The 20,523-nt window shown below is 48.0% G+C and overlaps 1 protein-coding gene across 2 annotated transcripts in view; it reads left to right on the top strand.

Moving 5' to 3' along the window:
• Window positions 1–1,561, top strand: part of LOC142566219 (putative sodium/potassium/calcium exchanger CG1090) — a 171,548-nt gene extending 169,987 nt beyond the window's left edge. For both annotated transcript variants that reach the window (XM_075677059.1, XM_075677058.1), the window contains one exon: window positions 1,043–1,561. In XM_075677059.1, the coding sequence (XP_075533174.1) occupies window positions 1,043–1,242 (200 nt within the window). In that variant the 3' untranslated portion in view covers window positions 1,243–1,561. The remainder of the gene's footprint in view (window positions 1–1,042) is intronic.
• The last annotated feature ends 18,962 nt before the right edge of the window (window positions 1,562–20,523 follow it).

The following is a 20,523-nucleotide window of genomic DNA, read 5'->3' as shown; positions in this document are numbered from 1 at the left end:
GAATATATATATACACATATAGTAGAAAAATCAGTGTATATATATATATATATATATATATATATATATATATATATATATATATATATATATATATATATATATATATATATATATATATATATATATATATCAAAAGTAGAAAGCAGACCGTTATATGTGGCCTTTTTAGACATTACAGGAGCCTATGACAACGTAGACCGCAACATCTTGTGGGATATTCTGGAAGGGGAAAGCTTAGATGACGATTGTCTACAGATTTTGAGAGAGATTTACCTAGAAAATACCGTTCGCGTTGAATGGGAAGAGATGAGGAGCGAGGAGAAAGTTCATATCAACATGGGACTGAGGGAGGGGTGCCCTTTATCCCCACTGCTGTTTATGATGTACATGGTGAGGATGAAGAGGGCGCTAGAAGGAAGTGATATCGGCTTTAATCTCTCATACAGACAGGCGGGTACGGTAGTAGAGCGGCAGCTTCCATGTTTATTTTATGCGGACGACAATTTGTTGCTAGTTAAGAAGCAAAAAGTTAATTATTTAATTTCATTTAATTGGGCTGCTGACAGTGATAATTATCATCGCACTTTGTGTCCTGGCCACGTAACTTATTTGCACAGGTCAAAAAGTTCTGTCAAAAAGTTTGCGCCAGGTTCAACCTTCAGTCATCTTTCGAACTTATAAATGAGCACTTTCCTTTATAGTGCCACCTGGGTCGACGTCGCTTGAAACAAAAGAAATAAGTAGCACTGTGGTAGGGCTCGAGTTTTCATTTTTTTAAATCAAAGTGGCCGGAACTGGTTCAGAAAAGCTAAGGACTGTTAGGCTACAGTACGTGAGCAGTAATTGTCGCCCGCCCCTCCAGGTTCGTTCTATTGTCGCACTTAGTGCTCAGCTTAGACTGTGTAGCTCGCCTGCGTAAAAACCAACTACCGCAGTCGTTGCTCGCGACCCAACGAGTCTGAGAAGTTGCACGCCCGTGCAACCATGGTTGCGCCTTGCGTAGTTTTTGACGCACATGCATGATGCCGGCGGTTTGCAGGTTTGGCCTACTCGACCGCCTGCCTGCTGTCGACTGTTGTGTTTCTACTGCTGCTGACGCATTTGAACAAATGGCGCATGAACAAGACCTACGGCGCCATCCTGATGGGCTGGTACCTGGCCTTTATGGTGGTAGCCTGCCTCCACGAGCTCAACGTCTTCGGATACATCAATCCTCCTTCCTGCAATAGTGATTATTGAGTAACAACGCAACTATGGAGTGCATGGCGCTAAAGTGTGCCGTGTTTAACAAACACCTGCGAGGCAACTCTTGTGCGTCCCGCACAGTGGCGTCACGACGCTTGGCGGGTGCATGTTTTTGCATAGCATGATTTTCATTGCAAACCACAGTCATGTCATGCGACGGGTAGGCCTGAAACGTACCTAGGGGGTGTCAGTTTAACGCGTCAGCACGGAAGCATGGCTCGCAGAACTTGGTGAGCACATGAAATCGAAAGCGGCCGCAACACTCTAGCACGAAATGCGTCAATAAAGTGCACCATCCTAGTTCTTTTAATAACGTGTGAGCGTTGACTGGCCAATTAATACTGTGCGACGGGGAACGGCAATGGAACAGGTGAGAGGTCGCCCACGCGAAAACGCTAATTGTCGTTCGTCAGGCTTCTTTCCTAAGCGCGCTGCTATTCCTGCTGATTATCAGGTCGTAGTGACGAGGCACAGTCCCAGAAAGCACCTATCGAAATGCTATCGATCATTGCAGGGTCTTACGTTTAAAGCGAAGTTTTATGCGTGTGCCCCGCATTGTATCTGTCGGCCTGGAGGAAGTAGGGAGGCCTGGAATATCAGCCGGGAATGCGCTGCGGTCCCATTTGCTGCATATTCTGTTTCAGCCACAGTGCCTCTCGTAGCTGCGGGGGCGTTCCTTGTTACAGGGCCACCAGGTTTCACAAACGACCCTTGACTCTGCGCTCTTCTTCGACTCGATCGTGATTAGTATCTCTGTATATGCACGGACACTAATCGATAATTCAGTTCCAGTGACATTAAAGACCAACTCCAACGAAATTTCACCTTGTCTAAATTTGTTATTAAAGGAGTAGTATATACTACTGAAGCTATCTTGGCAAAACCGCAGGGCTGGTAATTTTGGTTTTCTTGTTAGCTGCCTTGAAACAACACGTAATAGACGAAGCGAGCACCTGGGGTGCGATTGGAGGTCGTTTTTCGGCGCGTTCGTTCGGTTACCGGCGCGCGCGATTGGCCTACTCTGCGCCGAAGTCGCCAGCCGCGGGGCGCGGCCACGTTTTTGGTGACGTCAAGATGACGACACGCTCCTGTCAATCATCTTGCCACCGAGCACGTCGTCTGCTAGGCGCCGAACGCGACGGGAGTTGGGAAGTTTGGAGCGATCATCGCTCGTTTCGAGACCGGCTTCGCATGGCGCGTCTGGTGGATTGGATTGGATCCAAACGGCGGCTTCGGCAGCTGAATAGCACGTTCGGATCCAATCCATGCTTTAATTCGAGAAAAATGGCGCTTGCGTTGGGAACTTAGGTTGTTGCGCTGGCGTTGCTCGAGGAGGAAAGGAGAACGGGTGGCGGTGCGAAACGCGTTTGAAGAAATGGCAGAAATCGAATTACGGCGTCGCTTTCGTTTCTCGAACAAATAGTGCGTTGGTTGTACAGTGAAATCGACCCCATCATCGGTGCCAGCAAGTTACTGGAATGTTGTTGCTGCCTCTTGAAAAGTGCGCCACTGTTCCCGTCGTTTCTTTTTTTTTTTTCTTTTTTCACCTCGCTGTGTGCGAAACCACCTAGGGATGACGCAGAGTAACTAATAGTTATAAATTGTAGTAGTCAGACGTACTAGTATTTGAAAACGTGTTTAAGCTTGAGAAGAAAAAAAATACATTTTTTAGATAAAGACTTCATTCATTGGAATACGAGAAATATTTCGTTCTGTAGTATACTGTCTGCCAGGAGACGACAAACGAGGGAAGTAAACTTCCGGGGAGCTCACCGCTTACGGATTGGCTGCTCTCTCCGCCCCATTCTCAGAAATGTTGCACACTGCCACTTTGTGACGTTGCAGCAACCGAACAGAACCCATATCGAACAAAGATCCCCGATCGCGCTCCTGGTGGTTGTCGCTGCAACATGAGTCCCAGCACAGCGCCTCCAAGATATATTAGCGCGCGCTGCCTATATCTTGGAGGTTATGGCCAGGAGCTTTGCGCACTAGGTCATGCGTCACTTACGGCGATCGGTAATGGCGGTGTTCTTTTTTTTCAGTTTTAAAAACGGATAATTTTCTGAGGTTTTCGTGATGCTCCAGTTCGTTTTCGAAACGTGAAGTTTAGCACGGAGGCTTCACTATATCTACACTGTCTTAAACTACGCTTTTGCGCACTGCAAAATTTCATCGGAGTTGGCCTTTAAACGAGAACGGACCCCAGCGCAGCCGCTAAAGTGGAGAAGGCGCAGCACTACCGTAAGCGCTACCTCCGAGATAGCGCGACGCGCGCGACACCGTGCGCTGTCCGATCTCGGAGTCCGTGCGCATGTCCGGAAGACCCTTTTTCTCGTGTAGACTGCCACTGAGAAAGCTGGCTGTGGCATGTCAGTGATGAGTGGAGCGACTGGGATTGATGGAACTTGCTCATTTCACGATGCTCACATTGTGCAGACCCTATACCCCTTCTTTAAAGATAGACGGGCATTTTAGTTCATCCACTGCTGTCTCAAGCAAAGTTCACGGTCCTACGGTCAAGGCACGGCACAATAACGCCTTCGCCCATTGCCATGTAACACGAGCGCACACTCGTCGGGCCATGGCGCTCGGTAGAGTCGTAATCCGTGGCGCGTACTCCAAGTCGTAAACGGGGGACCTGTGTGAACACTCGCTACCTTTCTGCCGCTCATGTTCCAGAGGTCTCCTTATGCGCATTTGACACATACTTAGTTCGTGCTCTCTTAGCTTTTATGTTGGCTTACTGCTCAGCACCGTATTACAATTGGCACTCGGGCGAGAGAATCGCCGGATATTTGCAGGCTTGGTCTGTCTGCAACTTGCAACACCTATGCTCTCTTCTCACCAGGTGCGAGTTTGGGACGGAGAAACGAAGACGCTCACCGACGCACTCGTGCCCTCCCTCACGCTTCGTTACATGACTGAAATAGTAAAGAAGCCGCGGTGGGTGCGTTTATTTCCGACTGGCAGAAGCGAGCAGTTGTTTGAAGAAGCGTCGCACCCGGCACGCGACACGCGCTTTGTGTCGCGCAGCGGGACGTATGTTTCCAAGAGAACAAAAGCAGTGGCGAGGGTCGTGGAGGGCCTGTAATTGAGTCCCGCCGCCAGGAGCAGCTCAGGAGTCCTCCCCATGACGCTGGGGGACGGCTTTCCCTACGACGACACGATAAAGTCTCCCACTAGACGTATTAAATCTAGGCCGCGGATGACAGACGCATGGCCCCACCCCCGCTGCTTCCCACCCCCGATCTTTCCGCGATTGCTCCCGGCCGAGCGGCTCCTTCGGTCTCCGGGGACACGGGGCTCGCAACGCGGCCGCGCGAGGGGCCTTCCTTGCGCGTGCAAAAGAAAGCGTCCCGAGAGATAACGAGCTGAAACAGGGGAACGGCCCAGACAGCGTCGCCGCCTCGGTGAATTTTGTTCTCGTGGTTGCGAGAGCAGGCATCTCGGCTTCTGTGCGTTGCCGCCATTATCGCCGCAGCGCACTTCTGCGCGCCTGCCCGGCGGTTGCGAATGGTGCTTGCCCCTTCCCGGCTGGAATGCGCTCGTTTACGTGCAACTTGTTTTCTTTCTTTTTTTCTCTCTCTCTTCTCCCGAGCCAACGCGCTTCGGCGCGTGCGCTTCGGAGCATCTCTGCGAGAGAAGGGAACTATACGCACATCGGTGACAACAAAAATAAAACTAAGCGAAGGAGCAGAAACCCACTGTTTTAAGCAACCCGAGCGTTGCTTATCAAAAATGTCAGAGCGCCATTTCAGTGGCGCTGCTGAAGTTTTATCAGCGCTTGAGTAAATTATGGCCGCGGATTTGATGCCATTTACAGGGGGAACGAGGTGGGAAACGATGAACTTTCAGCGACTCGGTGAGTGGTTATCAGCATAGCATTTGCCTTGAGAGCGCATGACACACACACACACACACAACACACACACACACACGCACGCACGCACGCACGCACACATGGGTGTTTGTGTGTGTGTGTGGGCACTATGTTAAGGAATGTTATGGTGTCTGGGCACTATGCTAAGGAAACAATCCCCCGGCGACGCCCGACACTGCCCTGCTCTGCTCGAGCCCGCCGAATTCGTAGATGGTTGGAGCTTCTGCGTTCGCGCTCCCGAGACGGACATCTTCGGCCGTGGTCAAAGGGGCTGATTAACCATTTGTCTTGCTGCCCGAGCCTCTTCGCACCATTTCTGCACTGTATAAGGGTCGAACGGAGGGGGTGCATAGCCGCACAACTATGAAATTTCTGCGACAAATTGCACATTATCCTGTTTGTTTCCTTCCTCGTCCGTTGTCGTTTGCGCGGTTACATGATGCATTACAAATTGCACGCTTGTAGGACTTATAATACCTGGTGAGTACGACTACGAGCTTGATAAATTATACCTACTATGACATAACGAGCTTTCTCAAACGCGATCATTCCTGCTCGAATGGACAAATGTACTGCCGAGCTGTGCCTCTCTAAACATGGCGTGCGATGCTTAATTTAGCTCCGATTGCGCCATGCGTGACGCGACGACGGCGCATCTGCGCAAGCGAAAACTGCAAGATCGAGCAATGGCTTCTTTGCTCCACACACAACGATACCGAAGTAAAGCGTATGACATTTATTCACGAGCGGAATAATATGCGGATAATGAATACCTTCTTCCGCAAGCAGGTTAGCCGAAAGTGGACGTGGAGGCGCCCGAACGGCGAGACTAGATATGAAATAGACTTCATACTCTGCACTAACCCTGGCATCATACAAGATGTGGACGTGCTCGGCAAGGTGCGCTGTAGTGACCATAGGATGGTAAGAACTCGAATTAGCCTAGACCTGAGGAGGGAACGGAAGAAACTGGTACATAAGAAGCCGATCAGTGAGTTAGTGGTAAGAAGGAAAATAGAGGAATTCCGGATCAAACTACAGAACAGGTATTCGGCTTTAACTCAGGAAGAGGACGTTAGTGTTGAAGCAATGAACGACAATCTTTTTGGCATAATTAAGGAGTGTGCAATAGAAGTCGGTGGTAACTCCGTTAGACAGAATACCAGTAAGCTATCGCAGGAAACGAAATATCTGATCAAGAAACGCCAATGTATGAAAGCCTCTTACCCTACAGCTAGAATAGAACTGGCAGAACTTTCCGAGTTAATCAACAAGCGTAAGACAGCTGACATAAGGAAGTATAATATGGATAGAACTGAACAAGCTCTCAGGAACGGAGGAAGCCTAAAAGCAGTGAAGGAGAAACTAGGAAGTAGCAAGAATCAGATGTATGCGTTAAGAGACAAAGCCGGCAATATCATCACTAATACGGATGAGATAGTTCAAGTGGCTGAGGAGTTCTATAGAGATTTATACAGTACGGGTGGCACCCACGACGCTAATGGAACAGAGAATAGTCTAGAGGAATTCGAAATCTCACAAGTAACGCCGGAAGAAGTAAGAAAAGCCTTGGAAGTTATGCAAAAGGGGAAGGCAGCTGGGGAGGATCAGGTAACAGCAGATTTGTTGAAGGACGGTGGGCAGATTGTTCTAGAAAAACTGGCCACCCTGTATACACAATGCCTCATGACCTCGAGCGTACCGGAATCTTGGAAGAACGCTAACATAATCCTAGTCCATAAGAAACGGGACGCCAAAGACTTGAAAAATTATAGACCGATCAGCTTACTGTCCGTTGCCTACAAATTATTTACTAAGGTAATTGCAAATAGAATCAGGAACACCTTAGACTTCCGTCAACCAAAGGACCAGGCAGGATTCCGTAAAGGCTACTCAACAATAGATCATATTCACACTATCTATCAGGGGATAGAGAAAAGTGCGGAATATAACCGACCATCATATATAGGTTTCATTGATTACGAGAAAGCGTTTGATTCAGTCGAAACCTCAGCAGTCATGGAGGCATTGCGGAATCTGGGTGTAGATGAGCCGTATGTAAAAATACTGAAAGATATATATAGTGGCTCCACAGCCACCGTAGTGCTCCATAAAGAAAGCAACAAAATCCCAATAAAGAAAGGCGTCAGACAGGGAGATACGATCACTCCAATGCTATTCACAGCGTGTTTACAGGAGGTATTCAGAGACCTGGATTGGGAAGAATTGGGGTTAAGAGTAAATGGAGAATACCTCAGTAACTGGCGCTTCGCTGATGATATTGCCTTGCTTAGTAACTCAGGGGACCAACTGCAATGCATGCTCACTGACCTGGAGAGGCAAAGCAGAAGGGTGGGACTAAAAATTAATCTGCAGAAAACTAAAGTAATTTTGTACAGTCTCGGAAGGGAACAGCAGTTTACGGTAGGTAGCGAGGCACTGGAAGTGGTAGGGGAATACATCTACTTAGGACAGGTAGTGACTGCTGATCCGGATCATGAGAGTGAAATAATCAGAAGAATAAGAGTGGGCTGGGGTGCGTTTGGCAGGCATTCTCAGATCATGAACAGTAGGTTGCCATTATCCTTCAAGAGAAAAGTGCATAACAACTGTGTCTTACCAGTACTCACGTTCGGGGCAGAAACCTGGAGGCTTACGAAAAGGGTTCTACTTAAATTGAGGACGACACAACGAGCTATGGAAAGAAGAATGATGAGTGTAACATTAAGGGATAAGAAAAAAGCAGATTGGGTGAGGGAACAAACGCGCGTTAATGACATCTTAGTTGAAATCAAGAAAAAGAAATGGGCATGGGCCGGACATGCAATGAGGAGGGAAGATAACCGATGGTCATTAAGGGTTACGGACTGGATTCCAAGGGAAGGGAAGCGTAGCAGGGGGCGACAGAGAATTAGGTGGGCAGGTGAGATTAGGAAGTTTGGAGGGACAACATGGCCACAATTTGTAGATGACCGGGGTAGTTGGAGAAGCATGGGAGAGGCCTTTGCCCTGCAGTGGGCGTAACCAGGCTGCTGCTGCTGATGATGATGATGTTGATTTATTCACGCATTAAAATGCTTGCATGCTTCCGATACAGCTAGGGGTCCTACGGTGTAACCTTGCAACATTGCTCGCTCTCTATCTGTATTGGGCCCGGCAGGGTCAAAGGTGGTGGTCGCGAATCGGCAAACCTGCGTCTTGCTGTTCGAGTCTCTTCACGCTAGTTCTGGACCCAGCGCGTCGAACGTGGGCGCGCCATAAAAAAAGAAGGGTGAAATGTCTGGAAAAATAGTGCACATTTGTAGCACTGGTTTAACGCCTGATGACCATTGGTTTCAGCTTGACTGCTTATACCTACTATGGTAGGGTAATCTCTGTCAAGCGAGACCCCTCCCACTCGTATCCACAAGCGTACTACCGAGCTATATGCCTCTGAATGCCGAGGGAAAAGCTAAATTGAGCTCTGATTGCGCCATGCGTGGTGCGACAATAGCGCCATTTGTGCACGCGACACATGCATGATCGATTGTTTCCTGTACACAATGATATCAAAGTAAAGCACATTGGTAGTAAGGTTCCAGTGATATAAGAGATAATAGTATAACATGTTATTATTACATGTGATTTTAGAAAAACATCCCCCCTTTCCTCTTAACGATTTTAAAGACGCTTCACGCAAAAAAAGAAAGAAAGAAAGAAAGAAGAAAAAAAGAAAGAAAGGAAGAAAAGGACCGTGCTTGTGTTCACGCCCTGTATTGGCGGAGTCAGTGGACAATGTGCAACTATATGTATAACGCTTTGCAACTACATACACAACGCTATACATTCACTGCCGCTCAATGAATGATACGAAATGACGCAATTCGAGGAGCAAGCGTCCTTTATTCTTTCCCGCGGAAGGAAGGAGTCCGTTCGACGCAGAGTATTCACTGACATGAATACATGGCCGCTGAGCGACACTCCGTGGAAGGGGGTGGCTTTGCATTCGCTTCCCTGATTAGCTGACAAGGCTCGTAGATTTAGCAGCACTGCAAGGAGTCAGTTGTTCGGATTGGTGTTTTATGGAGCTTACGATGTGTATAAACCGTCGTATGACGCTTTGAAATGAATTTCAAGTATGAGGTTTCTTTTTGGAAGTATTTGAGGCTGAAATGCTGCTGGAAATTGTCAAGACGTATTTGCAATAATGCCAACTACAACTTATAATCAACATTGTTTCGAAGACTCGTGTGCATCGTAATAAAAAGCCCAATTAAAACTGAAATGCTTCATAACTTCATACCAAGGATTATACGAGAAGTACATGAACGGTGCTACTGAGAGGCCTGAACAAGCACGCTGCGCGTTGTATGGGCCTCTCGAAGCACACCGGACGTCCAGATATGGTGGCATACTTAAAGGAACTGGAAATTGGGCTGGTTGGCGTACGCTATAAGCGTGATGACAAGAAGCGCGGCGAAAATGGCGCTCGAGAACGAAGAAGAGACCCGCGCGCACCGGTACATATTCAACTGCCGGTTCAATGAAAAGAAAAAAACAACAGCACATGGTAGATCTCTCTTTCACAGGAATCGGTAGAATACGAAAGTGAATTTCAAAGGAGTGGGATTTTGGGCCAGTTGATGATGCATATTCGAGTACGGTGAAGCACGATGGACCGGACAAGGCGAGACAGACAGGATAAGCGCTTGTCTCGTCTGTCTCGTCTCGCATTGTCCCGTCTTTCGCGCTTCACCGTACTCGAATACGAAACTGAAACCTGTCTTCACAGAAGCAGTTACACGTTTGCTTCATGAACTCACGGTCCGCTATAGCTGAAGACGCGCGATTTGAGACTGTGTTGCAGGTTTGCTTGGCGCGCGCCGTCCTGCTGCCGAGTCGGCGAAGGTACGAGCAACTTGGTCCGTAGTGTCTTGGGCAGCCAGCCAGCGAGTGGTTAGCCAGGGCTCCGCACTGCAAAAAAGTACGCAGAAACTCTACTGGAGTTGTCACAGTGTGCATAAGCCTACCCTCAAATTTAGGTTGGCCCACCCTCAAATTTCAACTTGCCCCACTACCAAATTTGAGTTGACCCACGCTCAAACTCCAAGTCGGCCCACCACCAAAATTTCAAGTTGTCCCACCTCAAATTTTAAGCTGGCCCAACCCGAAATTTAAATTGGCCCACCCCCAAATTTTAAGCTGACCCAGCCCGAAATTTAAATTGGCCCACCCCCAAATGTATGTTGGCCCAGCCCCAAATTTCAAGTTGGCCCATAGCGCATCCCGAAATTTAAATTGGCCAACTCCCAAAGTTATGTTGGCCTACACCCAAATTTCCAGTTGGCCCACCCCTACTATAGGCTTCCCCATGCATTTTCTGTGGACCCTATGTATCTCTATTGTTATTCTCTTTAATCATTTTTTTTCAATTGTTCCTCATCGCTTATAAAGCTACCAATCATCTTCATTTACACTATTATAATGATTAAATGTCGTAACGTTGCACATTACGCATTTTGGAGCAGATACAAGGCATTGCACTTTTCGCGTGGCGGACAGATCATGCTGCGGTACTCGCCAAAGAACGCATTAAAACGCATTAAACGCATTAAAATACGCTGGGAATGCCTATTAACTAGCGGGCAAATGTTGGTCCTTCCACGTTTCCAATGTGTTAGCGTACTAAGTGCGCTTTGATAGCAGCAGACGCTGCATTGGCTGCAGGCTCCTCCTGTTGCGCATCCACCTGGCGTGGGAGGCAGTCCACAGCCGCTTGCCTATTGGCCGCGTCTGGTTATTTTGACCGCCAATAGATGGCGCTACAAGCGGACGTGCTTCCCCTTGCTGCCTATTGCTGGCGCTCTGAGCAACCTCCGCAGAGGACAGGCCACGCGCTCGTTTGTTCCCTTTCCTAAATGACCACCCTGCACATGAACCCCAGAATATATGTGTATGTATGTGTATATATAACCCGCCGTGGTTTCTCAGTGGCTATGGTGTTAGGCTGCTGAGCACGAGGTTGCGGGATCGAATTCCGGCCAAGGCGGCCGCATTTCGATGGGGGCCAAATGCGAAAACACCCGTGTACTTAGGTTTAGGTGCACGTTAAAGAACCCCAGGTGGTTGAAATTTGCGGAGTCCTCCACTACGGCGTCCCTCATAATCAGAAAATGGTTTTGGTACGTAAAATCCCATAATTCATATATATATATATATATATATATATATATATATATATATATATATATATATATATATAGAAACGAGAAGAGAGGGGGTTAACCGAGGGAGCCGATATTTATTAATCATATCATGTGAAGCCAGCAAACAATGAAACCAAGGACAACATAGGGGAAATTACTTGTACTTACTAATTCAGTTAAAGAAATGATAAATTATATGAAATGGGATGAAACAACAATTAGCCGTAGGTGGGGAACGATCCCACGATGCCTTCAGGTAGAATGTGTGGGTTTATTAACCAGTTGCTATCACTGAAAAAGAGCACGTACTCGTGAAGCCTGCGGCAGAAAGTATGTTCCACATCCGCCACCAAGGTGTGTGAGTGGTGGCGCTGGATAACATTCCCAGGGTTAGTCGTCGTAGTAACACATAAATACCTCAGAAAGTGGATGGGAAAACGGCGCCGCGGTATTGGTAGTGCATCGCACGCGTAATGCTAACACATGGGATATATATATATATATATATATATATATATATATATATATATATATATATATATATATATATATATATATATATATATATATATATATATATATATATATATATGAGTGTTTGTATGTGTTGAAATAAATAATTGAATAAACAAAGTAAAATGTCCGCCGGTGGGATTCGATAACGGTGCTGCCAGCAGAGATGCTCTAACCGTTACGCCACACAGGCATACCTCATGGGGCAGAATGGAGAATCCCGTGCAGGTCAGCACGTCGCCACTCTTATGGCGTTTTTCACTGGTCGATTCGGAGCAGGATTTTTTGCTCCGCGGCAACGAATCCGCATTTCACTGGTCGATCTGGAGCGGGTTCGCGCGTTCCACTGGTCGTTTCGGATCAACTCGCTCCGCGCCGGATCGCTCTCACTTGCTCCGCCGCCGAGACGCGGATTCGGGCGGAAATAGAACGCGTCACATGGCGTCACTTCCGTCTTCAAGCGAAATCGGTACCCGGTCCATGCCCGGTCGGTACGCACAACATTGTGTTGGGCATAGTTTGCGGAACCGGTTTGTGTCACGTGCACGCAGACTTCCTGTGTGATCTCCCGCGGAGCGTTCGTGCGCTCCACTGGCAGACTCGGATTGGTGAAAGCCGAGCGCTCGCTCGAGGATTCAGGCGGCTGCTCCAGATCGACCAGTGAAAAACGCCATTAGTACGGTTTCCCGTCGGTCTCACCTCGTGCACCGTCGATGTGCAACATCATTGGCAGCCACCACTTTTGCCATACGTTCCATAGCTTACACTTCTGTCCAGCTGGAGTCGCCTTCATGCAACGCGCCATAAGTTTAAGGGGCTTTAACGCGCCAGGCAAAGTTTGTTGAGCGGCACCGGTGGCATTGCATCGATTCGGCGATTTTGCGCACTTGGTGGACAGGACGTCACGTACGTGAAAGAGTGCCGCTATGATGACTGGCTGAAAATGTAATGTGAAATTCGCGTTCGGAGGATATTTGTCAGCACTGCGAAAAAAAGCTAAGGCATTGCGTTTTACAACGATTTTAAGTATATCAGAGCCACGGCCTGGTGTTGCAATAATGTGAAGGACGCACCACAGGCCGAGCACCTTGTCGCGCCTATGGCGGCCTCGCGGAAGCTGTTGTGCAACCAGAAAAAGCAGTATGCCGTGGCCTTCGACATTACAACGAACGCGGAGGCCATGCGAACACCATCGACCGGCTGAGCGGGCAATTGGCAACCGCGCCGACTTCAGCTAATGCCCTGTTGCTGATTGGGTGGCACCATATGGTACGTCATGAGAGAGTGAAATGTACATTTTAAAGCTGCAAAAATTCGAGTCGAGGTGTAACTCCAATTTTGCTTATATTTCGAATTTCCTCTGACTGACAACTTTGGTTTGGGTGTGTCAATTTCTATAATTCCTTTCGCTGTGTGTTCTATGACATGCCGAGAATATACAGAGCAAATAGTGACCCGAAAACGGCGTTTCAGGGGGGCCCCTTAAGTACCACGTCGGGCCGAGATGTCACACCCGCATATACTTGAACACCGGCCGAGGAGGCCAAGCACAATGCTGAAGCTTGCAATCGCTGTCAATGGTTTCAGGCGAAACTGCCAGTCTTTAAAATAAGTAAATCAATAAAATTGTCCGGTGGTCAGATTCAGAGAAACCTCTAGCACCGAATCCCGATATTGTAACCACAGCGCCATGGACGCCCCCCCCCTCCACTGCCACCCCCCTCCCTACAACGGCGTGCTTCATAATCAGATGACAGTTTTGGAATTTAAAACCCCGGAAATTATTTAAAATTACATAACACGTCATCATACGCCAAAATGTGTTCGCATTCCGAAAATAGTGCCGTCTCAAAGAAATTTAAGAGCTCGGTAGTCTTCCTACGCCCCTAACGCGTGGTGTGGCGCGATGAGTGCAGGGCACAGTGACTCCGCCCCTATGCCACCCCGAACTCGCTCAGAAAGGCTTTCATCGAGTTCAATCGGAGTTTGAATAGTCTTCGTTTACTAAGAGCGCCTTGAATCGTGCGTACATGTTTGTCCATGTCATTTTATTGCGATAACAATTATGCGGACGCTCCAGGTGCATTTTTGCCGTCGTCGTGATGTTCTGTATGAAGTCCAAGGGTGATAACAGCGTCGTCGCGCGTCGTATGCTGTGTGCGCGAGTGAAAGCACGCGAGGGAAGCCGACGGTCACGGATCAGTCTGGCGCGCGCAAAGGAAGCGGAGAGCAAACGCGCCGTCTTCCATCGCGTGAAAGGCCGTGGGGGTGGGAGGGAGGGGGGCGGCCTTGTGCTCCGGCAGCAACTGCGCATTTCGCGACCGGGCGCAAGGAGAACTGACGATCGCGTGCCTCAATCTCGCGCGCCATATATGGAGGAAAGCGGGGAAAGGCGCGGGAGGGAGAGGGGGAGGCGGCTTCGACTCCGCTAACAAGTGGGCAGTTTGCATGGCCGCACGCGGACTCGCGCGCCGTATCTTGAAAAGCATCTGCAGATGACTCATACCTTCATGCGCGCTGTCTTCTGGCCGCTCTTGCGTTGAAGAGACAGACCGCACGATGGTCACTTCGCTCGCTGCTGCTGCCGCGCTTGCTCACGCTAGCGTTTTTACAGAGAGAGTCCGCGCTCATCGAGTGTGATGTGTTCATGTTTGCTTGTGCGCGCTGACGTCATGCTTGTTAATTCAATTAGTAAGGGAATGTTTCCAAGTGTATACGGCCGATAAAATTACTATCCTTACTTCGTATAGCTGTCTACTAATTTACCATCGCAATCGATGCTTCGCCTTTCGAGCGAAACTGCAAGTTTTTGAATTGTCCCTCACTGGTGCAGAAATGCTAGCGCAGTTAAAGGGTCCTTGAAACGGTTCGGACAAATTTTGTAGACGTGTAGGGTACTGCTACAGTTAATCATTCGCACCACAATTTGTGTGAAGCGTCTCATATTAAGAGAGCTACGGACGATTACAAGTTACTCTCCTTCATAGTCATGCATTTCTCCTCAACTCGTTCGCCGAGTGATCGGGGCCAAGCTCCGCCTTCACTGCCTCTGCGTCATGATGGCACGTCGTGACGCTGACTTCTGGTACTCTAGGAGCGAGCGAGCGAAGCCGCTCCAACCTCTCCGCCAGCTGCTTGGCAGTTGACCCCAAGCGAGAGCTATCGAAGCAGCTCGCGTTGCGAGAATTCTGTCGCAGCGCCGAACATGTCTGATATTCCGGTAACCACAGGCGAGCTGGGCGTTTCGAATGATGGCTGGAGGTATAAACTCAACTTGATGAAGGAACATTAGCGTAGACGTACGTGAGTGGCCTGATCGGTCTGCATGCTCCAGCCACCTGTTGGCGCAGAGCTTAACCAGCCAAACAAAGCGCTAATATTGTTCTAACCAAATGTAAAACATTTTAAACATTTACAAAAACAGCGTGTTAACGATTACACTCCTGCGAAAAATGCACACCAGCAGCAAAGAAGAATGCATTTTGTTACTGCTACTGTCTATGGTTGAGCTCTGTGCCAAAATGGCTGCACCGTGCAGACCATTCACATTTGCTCTTCTGCTCATCCCGTGAAACGATACGGTCAAACGGCCAGACCCTGTCCCCTCGCGCTTGCGTTTACCTTAATACCGTACTCGAGAAAGGCTATTGCGTTAGTAATCTTCCGGTGTAAACTGACGGCCGCAAACGCGCAAATCCTGGCGCCGATCGGATAGCGGCAGTCCGATGCGCTGCAGCCAGTCCACTCGTCTGCTTCCCTGCAGAGGGACATGATGCCGCAGCTTGGCATATTACCAGCCCCTACATTTGCAGTCCACAACGCAACAAAGTCTCATCATCATCATCATCATCATCATCATCATCATCTCATCAGCAGCAGCAGCAGCATGGCTACGCCCCCTGCAGGGCAAAGGTCTCTCCCATACTTCTCCAACTACCCCAGTCATGTGCTAATTGTGGCCATGTTGCCCCTGCAAACTTAATCTCATCCGTCCACCTAACTTTCTGCCGCCCCCTGCTACGCTTCCGTTCTTTTGGAATCCAGTCCGTAACCCTTAATGACCATCGGTTATCTTCCCTCCTCATTACATGTCCTGCCCATGCCCCATTTCTTTAACATTAACCCGCGTTTGTTCCCTCATCCAATCTGCTCTTTTCTTATCCCTTAACGTTACACCCATCATTGTTCTTTCCATAGCTCGTTGCATCGTCCTCAGTTTAAGCAGAACCCTTTTCGTAAGCCTCCAGGTTTCCGCCCCGTAGGTGAGTACTGGTAAGACACAGCTATTATATACTTTTCTCTTGAGGGATAATGGCAACTTGCTGTTCATGATCTGAGAATGCCTGCCAAACAAACCCCAGCCCATTCTTATTCTTCTGATTATTTCAGTTTCATGACCCGGATCCGCGGTCACTAACTGCTCTAAGTAGATGTATCCCCTTACGACTTCCAGTGCCTCGCTGCCTATTGTAAATTGCTGTTCTCTTCCGAGACTGTTAAGCATTACTTTAGTTTTCTGCAGATTAATTTTTAGACCCACTCTTCTGCTTTGCCTCTCCAGGTCAGTGAGCATGCATTGCAATTGGTCCCCTGAGTTACTAAGCAAGGCAATATCATCAGCGAAGCGCAAGTTACTGAGGTATTCTCCATTTACTCTTATCCCCAATTCTTCCCAATCCAGGTCTCTGAATACCCCCTGTAAACACGCTGTGGATAGCATTGGAGAGATCGTATCTCCCTGTCTGACGCACTTCTTTATTTGGATTTTGTCGCTTTTTTTTTTTTTGACGGCTACAATGGCTGTGGAGCCGCTATAGTTATCTTTCAGTATTTTTACATACGGCTCGTCTACACCCTGATTCCGTAATGCCTGCATGACTGCTGAGATTTCGAATGAATCAAACGCTTTCTCGTGATCAATGATAGCTATATATAAGGGTTGCTTATATTCCGCACATTTCTCTATCACCTGATTGATAGTGTGGATATGGTATATTGTTGAGTAGCCTTTACAAAATCCTGTCTGGTCCTTTGGTTGACAAAAGTCTAAGGTATTCCTGATTCTATTTGCGATTACCTTAGTAAACACTTTGTGGGCAACAGACAGTAAGCTGACTGGTCTACCATTTTTCAAGTCTTTAGCGTCCCCTTTCTTATGGATTAAGATTATGTTGGCGTTCTTCAAAGATTCCTTTACGCTTGAGGTCATGAAGGAGTGCGTATACAGGATGGCCAGTTTTTCTAAAACAATCTGCCCACCATTCTTCACCAAATCAGCTGTTACCTGATCCTCTCTAGCTACCTTCCCCCTTTGCATAGCTCCCAATGCTTTCTTTACATCTTCCGGTGTTACTTGTGGGATGTCAAATTCCTCTAGACTATTCTATCTTCAATTATCGTCGTGGGTGCTACTGGTACTGTATAAATCTCTACAGAACTCTTCAGCCACTTGAACTGTCTTATCCATAGTAGTAATGACACTGCCGGCTTTGTGTCTTAACGCATGCATCTGATTCTTACCAATTCCTAGTTTCTTCTTCACTGCTTTTAGGCTTCCTCCGTTCCCGAGAGCTTGTTCAATTCTATCCATAGTATACTTCCTTATGTCAGCTGTCTTACGCTTGTTGATTAACTTGGAAAGTTCTGCCAGTTCTATTCTAGCTGTGGGGTTAGAGGCTTTCATAGATAGTCGCATCATAGTGCTCGCGAAAAGCATGAGATCGACTGTGACCGCAGAGCTCTCGTCAAAAGGGAGTACGTTGTAACACAAGTAGACGACGCTTGCTGTGTGCCGGAAGTGCTGAAGTGTAGTGAGAAATTGTTCTTGGTCATTCTCTTTCTGTCACTTTCTTTTTATAGAAACATATTAACTAACATTCCAACTATTATGAACATGATTTGTTCTCCATAAAGGTGGAAAAATTATCGATGACGTGCCCTGGGTAGTCAATCGGATAGCTCGCCATACTGACGTCAATTAGGTGATTTACGTCATATGGGTAGGGGCGGCTGAAAATTCTGCCGAGCAGTGTGCTGCGATCGGCAGCAATGTACAATTTTAAAACCTTATAATATATTAAACGCTTTACGGGGAGCACTTAGATGCGTCATTTAATGATGAGAAAGACCTGCTCTTACGACTCAGTACGTTTGCACAAGATCGTCAAAATCGTTTCAGGGTCCCTTTAACGGAAAAAAGCTGCACAACTAAAGTCATAGCTGCAGCTGATCATGTTACGCGGTGGAATTGATCTGGTGTGTGCTGCCAGTGTTATGCGCGCAGCAAGGTAGCCGTGCTATTGGCTCCTACAAGCTAGGGCGTTTTTTTACCAGTACGCACGATAAAATGAGCGAATAAAAATGAAATCCGCATGTGAAACACTTACTGTTTCTGTCAACGTTGCATACCTGGTGGTGTTGTTAACCTGCAGAAGTAACATTTCACTTCAGGTAACTCGTGTGTGCGTGTTTACTGGGACGTGTACAGTATTACACCAACACATGATTTGTATTATTTTTCATCCCGTCACATTCACATAAAGGGCAGCACTAGCCTGCATACAAGAAACTGCACGCAAGTCGAGCGGATGTCAGTCGAGCTTGAGACTCTGCCATAGTTCCAGTGTATTCCATCATACCTACGCTTATCAGCAGTTATTGGCAATTTGTCGCAGAAATTTCACTGCTGCTCCAACGAGCGCTGTGCGCACGCTCACCATAAGCACGCAAGATTTGAGCAGCTGCGTGTACGCTGGGTGGAACGGACAGTAAGCGTCAAGCTGGGCGTTGCCTAATATGGCACTCGGTAGTAATTAACGCCGACGGTTTCCTCTTGGTCTCATCAACCATCGAGGGGTTAGGCCTGCAGCATCACTGAGGGCACTCGTCATGAGGCCAGCGTTCTGGGACGCCTTCTGCGCAAAGCTAAACCTTATTATCGCTTTCATGGTTTATCTTCGGGCGAAACTGCCAATTTCTTTCTTTTTAATGCATTCAGTGCTTAAGTCCATGTAACCTAGCTCTTACAATAATGCCGCTTTCTACGGTTGCTTCTGGCCATCTGCTTCTATCTTCTTGTTCTTGCATCTGCTTGTATGTTTTTGTTCTTACAGATACGAGATCCACACATAAACGACTCCAACTCGTTACCGAACAACGCTAACGTATCAGGCGCGAAAGACAGCAGCTACCCCGGCACAAGAGATAGTCTTTGAGCAACTGTGGATTACTATTATTGCGATTCCGCTGCAGCATCAAAGGAAAGCTGCGCACAAGAAGGCAAACCATTCGGAAGCGCTGTTCATCGTAGTGGTTGTTTATGTATTTGAATACATTTCCTGCATAAGTCATACGGCGATCAGGGGAACGCCGCGTCTGTTCTACATCAGTTTGACTGCGGGAAATCTAGCATACAATTGTTGGGAAGCGCGCGGCATTCAGACAATGGTCGAAATTTAGACAGCCGACCTTTCTTCCTGTTAACGCATCTTTATGAAAGCGCCATTTGTGTTCTTTTCTCACAAGTACTCCTGCTGTCCAGTATGCGGTGTTCCTTCTTTAAATGATCCCTTCACTCTCCCATCAACACCAAGAAAAGCCAACGTTATCGGAGAATTAACTAAGTGCGCACATACTGGTTGCCACATTTCTGTCTTATTTAAATGCGCCTCTACCAGCCTTGGGCTCGTGCTTTGTTTACGTAAGAGACGCCAGGCTGCGGGCGCAATGCCCTGGCACAAACAACTCCAGCGGAGCATAAAACCCGTCCCGGTCGGACGTGCGGTCGCGGCATGGCTTGATTGTTTTAAAATCTGAAAGGAAAACAGTGGATTCAACAGCCATATATGCGTCGTGAAGTGGAAGGAGAGGGGGTCCGGATCTGCCGAAGGGAGTGCTGGCAGGGCGGCGGCGACACAGGCGGCAGGGGGCGCGCGTATGGCTTTAACCTGAGCACACAAATCAGTTTTCCATCTCAACAAGTGCGGGGCGCGCGGCGAGCATCTGTCGGGTAGAGTGGAGCTATCGGGAGAGCGGCGTCGCAGCCACCCTGCTGTCGGGGATGTGCGGGTGATCATACCGAGCACAATGGCGCCCTTCGCGCCGTTGTTGGCGGGGGATGGCCGCCGTGCGCGGGAGCGAGGTTAAGCGGACCCTGCTGCGTCACCGCGAGCTGCTCTTTTGGCCTCCCCGCGTATACAGCTTGTCACCTTGACATCGCGGGGGACGAGCCGCCATCCGAATGGGCGCTGCGTGGAAGGAAGCAAACAGTAGGAGAGACATTTCGCGGACTACAGCCATTATTTTGCTCACCCCCTCCTTTTTTTTTTCTGGTACGCACATTCGTACCTCAGTTGTCTTTTTATTGCAATGAAAATGCATGGTAGTCACTGGTCGTAGACTCATTCTCACTTGGTTAAAGAAATAATAAAATAAATAAACAAATAAACATAAATTATTGCACTGTAATGTTTAAATAAAGCAAGAAAATGATGCGACGCAAGGGTGGAAGTGTTCGAGATAAGGTTACGTTGAATCAAAGTCCACTGTTGTCAGAAGTACACAGGTAGGTTTCCCGCAGGGGCACAATGTAACACACACGGCGCCGTGTACTCATTAAAGTGGCCAATGTGGTCAAGGAAGCGTTCAAATGCACTTACTACTATGTGGTGCACTAATTTTGATGGTCATGGACTC

This window comes from Dermacentor variabilis, unplaced genomic scaffold (assembly GCF_050947875.1).
Source record: "Dermacentor variabilis isolate Ectoservices unplaced genomic scaffold, ASM5094787v1 scaffold_12, whole genome shotgun sequence".
Lineage (NCBI taxonomy): Eukaryota > Metazoa > Arthropoda > Arachnida > Ixodida > Ixodidae > Dermacentor > Dermacentor variabilis.
This window is presented reverse-complemented; position numbering and strand designations above follow the sequence as displayed.